The sequence below is a fragment of the Aegilops tauschii genome, unplaced genomic scaffold, assembly GCF_002575655.3.
Source record: "Aegilops tauschii subsp. strangulata cultivar AL8/78 unplaced genomic scaffold, Aet v6.0 ptg000651l_obj, whole genome shotgun sequence".
Classification (NCBI taxonomy): domain Eukaryota; kingdom Viridiplantae; phylum Streptophyta; class Magnoliopsida; order Poales; family Poaceae; genus Aegilops; species Aegilops tauschii.
Genome location: NW_027332886.1, coordinates 95,001 through 105,000, shown reverse-complemented (window position 1 = coordinate 105,000; position 10,000 = coordinate 95,001). Strand labels below are relative to the sequence as shown.

The following is a 10,000-nucleotide window of genomic DNA, read 5'->3' as shown; positions in this document are numbered from 1 at the left end:
AGTCGAAAACCAAAGTGGAACGGAGAGAACGGAGAGTCAGTTACAATGAAAAAATTGTTGAGGAATCATGTTGAAAGAACAACATTCTGTGTCATAAATATCGTATATAGAGATTTTTCATGTATCGACGCTTTTGATTCAATTATGAAAGTACGCTGTACTGGACTTGCACCCCTAGTTACGCAGAAGTGCAAGCACAGAAGCGGATGACCGGACCTTACCAACATACTCAAAAAAGTATTCTATACTGGGGTCTGTGCTCTTGACAAGCAGTGTTTCCAGTCTAGCTGTGTCAAATCGGGTGTGAAGTGTCCTTCTAGGTTCTGGCTGGTAGAGCAGAGGACTGAAAATCCTCTTTAGTTTCACGCATGGGACTCTAAATCCCAATTGCGCTAGCTCTGTGGTTCGATTCCACAACAGAACGAACAATGAATGAATGTGGGCGGTCAACCAGGTAAGCCTGTGCCCAGGAAAGAAAGGACTAGGGAGGGATTGAGAGAAGCTTTCACAGTGGAAAATGCAAAAAAGCATATCGTTCTTAGAAATTGTGGAATTTGACTCAGTTAGAGCTATGGTTTAGCATCAAGAGGGAAGTTTTGTAAAAGCAACAGGAAGAATTGCTCAGATACCCGTGAGCGTATATAACTTGGGTCGTGTTATAAATGCTCTGGCTAAACCTATTGATGGGAGAGGCGAAATTGTAGCTTCCGAATCTCGCTTAATTGAATCTCCTGCTCCAAGTAGAATTTCCAGGCGTTCCGTATACGAACCTCTTCAAACAGGGCTTATTGCTATCGATTCGATGATCCCTATAGGGCGCGGTCAGCGAGAGTTCATTATTGGGGACAGACAGACTGGCAAAACAGCAGTAGCCACAGATACAATTCTCAATCAAAAAGGGCAAGGTGTAATATGTGTTTATGTAGCTATCGGTCAAAGAGCATCCTCCGTAGCTCAAGTAGTAACTACTTTCCATGAGGAGGGGGCCATGGAATACACTATTGTAGTAGCTGAAATGGCGGATTCACCTGCTACATTACAATACCTCGCTCCTTATACGGGAGCAGCCCTGGCTGAGTATTTTATGTACCGCGAACGGCATACTTTAATAATTTATGATGATCTCTCCAAACAGGCACAAGCTTATCGCCAAATGTCCCTTCTATTAAGAAGACCTCCCGGCCGTGAGGCTTATCCAGGGGATGTTTTTTATTTGCATTCACGCCTTTTAGAAAGAGCCGCTAAATTAAATTCTCTTTTAGGCGAAGGAAGTATGACCGCTTTACCAATAGTTGAGACTCAATCTGGAGACGTTTCCGCCTATATTCCTACTAATGTAATCTCCATTACAGATGGACAAATATTCTTATCTGCGGATCTATTCAATGCCGGAATTCGACCCGCTATTAATGTGGGTATTTCTGTTTCCAGAGTAGGATCCGCGGCTCAAATTAAAGCCATGAAACAAGTAGCTGGCAAATCCAAATTGGAACTAGCTCAATTCGCAGAGTGACAAGCCTTTGCACAATTCGCCTCTGCTCTCGATAAAACAAGTCAGAATCAATTGGCAAGGGGTCGACGATTAAGGGAATTGCTTAAACAATCCCAGGCAAATCCTCTCCCAGTGGAAGAGCAGATAGCTACTATTTATACCGGAACAAGAGGATATCTTGATTCGTTAGAAATTGAACAGGTAAAGAAATAGTTCAATCACCCCAGAATCGTCGAAATCCCCTCGAAATGGAGAGCGGCGCAAGTCTCACACTCTTTCTCTCACTCTCTATCCTCTGTCTTTCAGATTTTCCCCTCGTAGCTGATACAGTTAAATATTATTATGTAAGGGAGCTGATCCACAGGATTCAATGGTGAATTCTGATTTCCCCACAGACTGAACCAAAGGAGAAGAATAGAATAATTCACTGGTGCAGGCGGAGCAGCAAACCTTCGTAGAAAAGGGAGAAAACCTGAAAAAAAACCGGAAGTCTTGGCTGTATGACAAATGCTAAAAAAAATGAGCTGCGTATTCAGATCCAAACGATCAAGAAAGGATCCCAGACTGCTCAAGATTATCTGCGCAGGATCAAATTCCAGTCTGATCAACTTGCAGCAGCAGGAGAACCTGTGACAGACAAAGATCTTGTCTTGTACACACTTGGTGGATTAGGCAGAGACAGCCACTGATCAGATTCAGCTGACCTCAGAGGGGACTGAGATGGTGGAGAATAGCCACCAAGGAGAGTGGCAGAAGACATCATATCCAAGGACCAAGAGAGCAGCAAATAAGATGAAATGTAAGTCACCAGTCAAAGCCATGAGGAAGAGCTCAAGGATTCAGGACACTGGGCTGACCATCCAGGAGAAGGCGACACAGAGGGTATCACAAAAGAATCTGGAAGGTAATCCCTCTTGCTCCAAAAATGCTTTTGCTATCCTAAATGCTGTCCCTAATACATATTATTATGAGATTGCTTCCAAAAAGTAATATTAAACTAAAAGGATCCAATGAAGAACCGGGGAATAGCTTATATCCAGTCCTTCTCTATGACTTGCCGAATAGACTTATTCGCAGCCATACACTGTCTTATTTAAAAGAGTCCCCTGTCTCGTGAACGATTGAACTTGGTAAACTTTGAAATAATCGTTTAGATAGCATTAGCCGCTTTTCTTCCTTTTCTCTGCCAGTCTTTCAAGTTCTCACCCTCCCAGAAAAGAAGGGAAAGTCTTCTTACTAGCTAGCTTTTATATCTCGCGAATAGGGAGTTAAGGAGTGTAACTAGAACCTATTTGTCACAAAGTTCAATACTCTCTAGAGGAGGTAAATCAATGGATACGGGTACGCCTGGTTGAAGCAGCCCCTACACTTCTATGGGTTGTTCCAGCCTCTGCTAGTGGGTGGTTTTTCATTTCTACAACAGGTGCTTGGTTCAAAAAAAGCTTATGAGTTGAGTTCGTCCTCAGCTACGGATTGGGGGCAGCATTCTCAGATTACTTGACTTGCTGCTAGCTTAGAGGAGAGAAAAAAAATCCCGCTTTCATTTACCTTTAAGTCTGAGAGAAGGCTTTTTCTTTCTATTAAAAGATCACAAATCAGAGGGGTGATCAGTCCTCTTTCAATCCTTCATCTTCTTATGAGTAGCCGCCACAGGGGGTCCTCAGTCTGAATCCTCCACTAGCATTGGACCAACAGTCAGTCTAGCTCTCGCTCTTATCCAATTTCCTTATCCTTTCAGGGCAAGGTCGGAGTAGTAGGAAAATACAATTTCTTTTGTTGCATGCGGACCCGCTTGTGAGACTGAAGAAATTGAAGCTAAATGACAATCTTAACCTACTTGCTTACAGGATCCTTAAGAAACTGTGGACTTTTGCACCTTTCTGTCTAGCTTGAGTTATCTTTTAGTTCTCTCCCCTCGGCAAAGTGGATAGGAAAGAGTCTTGCTTCCATTCCACTAGCCAAGAATAAGGAGAGTGACTTTCTCTTTTGAACCTCTTAAGCTGACTTGAAAAAAAAAGTGGTACACCCCTCAGAGATATAGGGACCGCCATGCTCGTCCACTTTCTTGATAAACGACTCGATGCATTTTCTCTTCCTTGCCGCTGAGACTGAGACATATCAAAAAGATCTATTACTAAAAGGAGATTGGGATCATCCTGTGGTTACCGGATGATGGGAATAACTAAGCATAAATTTGGAAATGAGCACGAAATGTCTATAAATGAATTTTCTCATTATTCGTTATTTCCGGGTCTTTTCGTTGCATTCACTTACAACAAGAAACAACCACCAGCGTTTGGTGCAGCACTTGCATTTTGGTGCATTCTTCTTCCTTTCCTTGGTCTTTCGTTCCGTCATATTCCAAATAACTTATCTAATTACAACGTATTAACCGCTAATGCACCTTTTTTTTATCAAATCTCAGGGACATGGTCTAATCATGAGGGTAGTATTTTATCATGGTGTTGGATCCCAAGTTTTTATGGATTCCTTTTTTGTTACCGGGGTCGACCCCAAAGCCATAATGTCTCAAAACGAAGAGGCTATAGAGAAACTTTGATTTTTTCCTTTGTCTCGAACTTCGTGAAGAACTCCATTCTATCTCTCCAACAAAAAAGTTGGGCTGCGCCCCAGTTGTACACTCCCTTCGTTCGGAGAACCCTTGTTGATTCTGAACTTCGTTCGCAAAGTAAGCGTCCTTTTAACGGGCCAGCCCTTTTTAATGCGCCGCTTGACCCTGTTTTGAAAATGAGCTTTGCTCTTCTGGGCGCTGGGCGCTCCCGTGGTTCGCGAGAAGGAAAAAGGACTAATCTTTTGTTACATCTGGCACGAGATGAAAAAGAGAGAGCTTCGTCTATCGATGAACAGCAGATTGACGGAGCTCTTGGCATTGCTTTGTTTTTCTCTCCTTTCCTATCAGCGAGTTCCGATCCTTTTGTTCGAAATTTCTTCGTTCGTACCGAACCGCTTGCAGAATCAAATCCAGTTCCACAAGATCCTATATCAGCTATACATCCTCCTTGCATTTATGCCGGAGATGTCGCCAGTGCTATGGGCTTTGGGTTATGTAGATCAAAAATGATGAATGGGATTGTGGCACTCCACTCGCCGCCAATGCGGAAGGATGCCGCCGAAAAGAATGGAACGCTGCTTCGCTCTGCTGGATGCGTCGGATCCCATATAAGAAGCTCGCTCTTTACCCGATCATTCAAACATTTTGTGGGCGGCGCGCCTGCTCTATTGTTGCGTAGCAATAGAAGCCTGCTCATGCTGCTTCGGCGGCGCTTTTTCGCCTTCTCTTCGCTCTGGACAGGAGCGCTAATGGACACGGGGAGGGAGCAGGCGAAGCGTGTCGTTCGTAATGGAAAGAAAGACACCACTACTTCGCCTCTTTGTTGGACCGCCGGCGCGAACACGGTGGTCTCTGACCAGGACCAGGAACCAATTCGAATTTGGATCTTGACATGTCGGTTGTTTTTAACCGTAGGCATCTCGCCAGGAAGTTGGTGGGCTCATCATGAATTAGGTCGGGGTGGCTGGTGGTTTCGGGATCCCGTAGAAAATGCGTCTTTTATGCCTCGGGTATTAGCCACAGCTCGTATTCATTCAGTAATTCTACCCCTTCTTCATTCTTGGACCTCGCTTCTGAATATTTTGACTCTTCCATGCTGTGTCTTAGGAACCTTTTCAATACGGTCCGGATTGCTAGCTCCCGTTCATAGTTCCGCTACAGACGATACACGAGGAAGATTTTTATGGCGGTTCTTCCTTCTAATTACAGGCATATCTATGACTCTTTTTTACCAGATGAAGCAGGAGGCATCGGTCCGTAGAACCTATAAAAAAGAGATGGTTGTGGCGCGAAGTACTCTTGTGCACCTACGTCACTCGGCTCGCGCGCAACCCCGCCCCGTTATGTTATGTTATGGAAGAATTTAGCTTCTTGCTGGGCTGGTTATTCAGAGCCAGCAACTGGCTGCCGGATTTCGTCCCGTCCATAGCGCTTCGGAAGTCACTCTGGCGTGGCGCTGCTGGATACTTCTGATCAATAGGAATAGGAGGAAAAAAAAGCTTATGATGAGCATCTATTGGAGTCGATCATTTCCAAGATCTAATTCTAGTTTCTTATTATGTAGTGGAAACGCCTCACAATCTTCAGTTTTACGCTTACGCTTAAGGGAAGAAATGTTCTTGGTGGATGCAGGCCCTGGTACCCCCAAAATTTGTATGCAAGATGAGCTTACAGGACTGCCAATCAAGCGAGCCACCAGGTTTGAGAATAAGGTGGGATCCAAGAATGTAGTGGCTGGTGAATCACTGATCAAAAAGCGGATTTTTGAGAGATTCTTCATCGATCTAGTGGCCGGTGAATCACTGATCAAAGAGCGAGCAGCCGCCAGGTTTAATGATTTTGTGGGATCCCTGGATGTAGCGGCTGGCGAACCGCTTCTTCTTCCACAAAGATTCAGACAAAACCGAGCTTGGATAGAACTGAAGAAGATTTGGCGAACGAAGAAAAAGGTCAAAGGGTTTATTATAAAAAAAATCAAAGGAGGTTATTCAGTAGCCATCGCGGGTTTCATTACTTTTCTTCCATTCAAAAAAGCTCTTCTAAAAAAAAGGATAGCGAATGATCGATTCACCATTGATAGCATTAACCCTAAAAGGAGGGATATTGTGATAATAGCGGCAGATCAAACAAGAACTTGATGAAAAGATAGAAAAAAATTATGAAAAATCCGAAGCCCACCTTAATCCATTTTGTTGAGGATCTTGCACTTATTCCGGCCCTATATTTACATAGCCAAGAAAGGCTCTGGCGATCATGCGTGACTGGCGGAGCGCCTATCGCCCTGGCACGGCACTCTAAAATGCATGTTGGGTTGGGCCAGCAAGAAGACTTCGACTAGGGAGACGAAGAATGGAATTGAAGAAGGCAGCATAGTCTAAGATAACAGAATGGAACACCAACCAACAAGTAAGTGGTGGATTTGGATGGAGTCTCGCAGAAGAAGAGTACGCGCGCTAGCGCGCCCCAAGACGTCAGTCCTTTTTCTGCTTGCTGGCCAAGGTCAGTTTACTGAATCCCCCTTCCAAACACCAACCCAATCTCCATTCCTTGATGAGAAATGAGCAAGACCATATGTTTATCAAAAATATAGCCCCTATATAAACCTAGCCCTTACTACCTGAACTTCTTGCCTTCAAATAGGACTAACTGCCCGAACCCGCTTGCTTATCTTCTACGATCTAATTAAGTTAAGCAGTGGTTATTTTTTTTTTAAGTGACTAGAACTTCTATCAACTACTATTCTAGCACCCAGCTGTGCCATGTGTTTATTCTATTCTATTCTATTCTTCAGGTATTCCTTTGAATAACTCATCTTTTCAGGTAAGACAATTTGAAGATCTTCTTAGTCAGCCTATCTGTATTCTTATCCTCTAGTGCGGATCCAATCAGATTTTATAAAGCCAAGGCCTGACATCCATTGTGGGGATCATCTTTTATCGGGAGACATGGCCTGGTGGTTTCTGATCGAGATTCCTAATCAATAGGGCGAAGAGCTCTTCGCATGATCTGGTCCTACCTTTTGTCTACGCTATTTTTTTGTCCCTTCTCAGCTGCTGTCCTTACTCCGGATAAATTGGAACACATTGATTCCGTTCGTTCCTGCCCTTCGCTTCAGGCCATAGTGCTTCTGAATTATTTCTATACCCCTTTGATGATGCAGCCTCTGACTCTCGTGGGTAAACTCCTACTTGATTAGTTAGAACTTCTCTGTCTCAACTCGTGGACCTATCTATCTTCTTCTTTTTAAGAGATAGGGGTTTGCTATTCTCACGGATTGCTCATATTTATTTACCCCATTGAATAGTTTTTGCCTTGTTTCAGCCCTTCCTTCATCTGAACCTTCCAAGTACTAATCTATCTTTATGGGGAAGACCCTTCATCTGACCTCCGGGCTACCCTGTCAATTGTAAAAAGTAGTTGAGTCGTGTCTCGCAGGAGCAAAAAGAGTGAAATGAGGACGTAAGCCCCCTAGGTCTTCCTCTTCCTTCTAAACTAATTGCTTTCGCTTGACTCTTCCAGTAAAAAAGTATACTGAGTGGTTGAAGGAAAGCGAAAAGGAATGGCTTTTTCATGTACCAGATCCGGTGAGCCAGACATCAAGCAAAAATGGACATACAATCAAAGAGTAAGGAGCAGTTATTTGCAATGACGGGTGGATTGGTCAGAGCTGCAAGGAGAGACTCGGTTATGGCGCGATAAAGAGCTTGCTTCAATGCTCGGATTCCGGTAGAAAGTAAGAGCAGTAGCATATTCATAGGAGAGCTTTGTACTTGAAATTAGTAGTCCCGGTAGTTGGAAAAAAGCTCTGAATACAGATTCAAAGCATCAAGATAGGTAGTCCTATCATTAGTTGGCCAGTCATAGCAATTTAAGTAGAAAGCTTGCTTCGGGATCAGATCATTCAACTAAAGCTGTCAGGCCGGGTAGGCTTTGAGGAACATTGGGGGTTCCTTATGTTGTGACTGAGCAGATATGTCTATTGTGCCCGGCAAAAACAGATTTGCAAGGAGTTTGCCAAAGGCTTTCTCATTCGGAAAAAAACAATTTCAAGTATATTTCCCTTCTCCATTCTCTGCTCGGATGATTGCCGCTTGTGTGAATTTCATTGCTGTGGGTCCCGTGTGTGCTCGAATAAGATTGTTTTAGGATTCTATTTAGTTGAATTTCTTGACTCCGCGGTGCTGGTTATCGAGTTTATGGCGCCGCCGACCATCCAAAAAGTCAAAGATGGCGTCGGCATTTACTTATTATGCTCTCTTCTAATAGTGGTCCCTTGGTATTCAGGTTGTAAAATCCTGATAGGAAAGTCGACTGTTATACCTTGTTTTTGTAATGGCCTATCTTCTTTAAAAAGCCGAAAGATAAGGATTTCGCAAAACTTTTGCGTTCCTTTTTCTTTGAAAAGAAAACCTTACCATTTTTGGGCCGCTGTTACCATTTCCATTTCCTGAACCTAAACCTAACTAATACTTAGTTGTTTCCATTTCCTCATCTGGTGATAGATCCTCATCTTCTTCTGGCTCAAATCCCTTTTTCATATCCAGGGCAGGCTTTAGGTACGCTTTAGTTTGAAATCATTAAAGATATGCTCGACCTCGTTTATGTCCATGGTATCATCGTACGTACCTTCTACTATCAACCAGATGAGATAGGGCTTTGAAAGGTCAGAGTCAGTCTCCTCTTTTTCTTTTAGGTCGTTTAGCAGTTCCCCAACCAGCTTTCTCCCCGAGAAAGCCTTCCTGAGATTCAAAGAAAAAGGTTTGAAGGTTGATCTCTGGGATCAGTGATAGTTCGGAACCAGCAAAGGGAGGCTGAAAAGCCGTAGTGCTAACGCACGCCCTGTAGTTTTGAAGCTAAAAAGACAGCAGCGAGCTCCGCGTCGAAAAGCGAAGCGAGCCGCGCTAGCGCGCTACTCTTCCTTTATGAGCGAGACTCTATCCAGATCTACTGATCTAAGAACTCCGCGAGCGAACTGAGCGAGCCATGAGGCGCCTATCGGCAAGGCTTGGAAAAGCCTTAAGTTTAGGCTCCCTTCCTTCACTGAACTGATTCACCCGGGTCCAAACCTGCTGAGCTAGCTAATTTTTCCTTTACGAGATCTCGGCTCTTCGGAATGATTGGAGAGAGCCCCGCCTCCTCTTGGTTGGTGCCGGGCCCGAGAGTGATGGGACTACTTCCTTAAAGAGCCTTTCGTTCGGGCCGGCAGGAGGGGCCCTGATCTATCAATTGAGGGAGCAAAAAACAGGCTTTGCTCCCCCTTTTTTAAATGAAGAAAGAAAGAAGGGTCGAAGTTTAGACCGCTCACAGTAGTTCTACCCATAGAAAAGATCATGAAAGAGGCGATCAGAATGGTACCCGAATCCATTTACGATCCCGAGTTTCCAGACACATCGCACTTCCGCTCGGGTCGAGGCTGCCACTCGGCCCTCAGACGGATCAAAGAAGAGTGGGGAACCTCTCGCTGGTTTTTGGAATTCGACATCAGGAAGTGTTTTCACACCATCGACCGACATCGATTCATCTCAATCTTGAAGGAAGAGATCGACGATTCCAAGTTCTTTTACCCCACTCAGAAAAAGTTTTCCGCCGGACGACTCGTAGGGGGTGAGAAGGGCCCTGACTCCATCCCAAACAGTGTACTACTATCGGCCCTACCAGGCAATATCTACCTACACAAGCTCGATCAGGAGATAGGGAGGATCCGGCAGAAGCACGAAATTCCTCTTGTAGTGAAAATAAGATCGGTTCTATTAAGAATAGGTCGTCGTATTGATGACCAAGAAAAGTATGGAAAAGAAGCAAGCTTCAACGCTCCCCAAGACAACAGAGCCCTCATAGTGGGGAGGGTAAAGAGCATCCAACGCAAAGCGACCTTTCATTCCCTTGTTTCGTCGTGGCACACCCCCCCCACAAGCACCCCCAGGCGAAGGGGAGAC

General features: G+C 44.4%; 2 protein-coding genes and 1 pseudogene across 2 annotated transcripts in view; 1 reads left to right on the top strand and 2 right to left on the bottom strand.

Annotated features, from left to right (window-relative positions):
- LOC141033090 (uncharacterized) overlaps nt 1-10,000 on the bottom strand; it is a 52,444-nt pseudogene that overhangs the window by 3,575 nt on the left and 38,869 nt on the right.
- LOC141033091 (uncharacterized) lies at nt 4,036-4,518 on the bottom strand. Its single transcript, XM_073506264.1, has one exon. It carries the CDS (start codon nt 4,516-4,518, stop codon nt 4,036-4,038), a length of 483 nt encoding a protein of 160 aa, XP_073362365.1.
- LOC141033089 (uncharacterized) overlaps nt 9,395-10,000 on the top strand; it is a 92,687-nt gene continuing 92,081 nt past the window's right edge. The window contains exon 1 of the mRNA XM_073506263.1: nt 9,395-10,000. This exon is cut by the window's right edge and continues 92,081 nt beyond it. Coding sequence (XP_073362364.1) covers nt 9,395-10,000 — 606 coding nt within the window.

What these genes read in the sequence shown, in the direction of transcription:
- LOC141033091 (XM_073506264.1), bottom strand. Translation starts at nt 4,518, where the DNA reads ATGCAAGGAGGATGTATAGCTGATATAGGATCTTGTGGAACTGGATTT.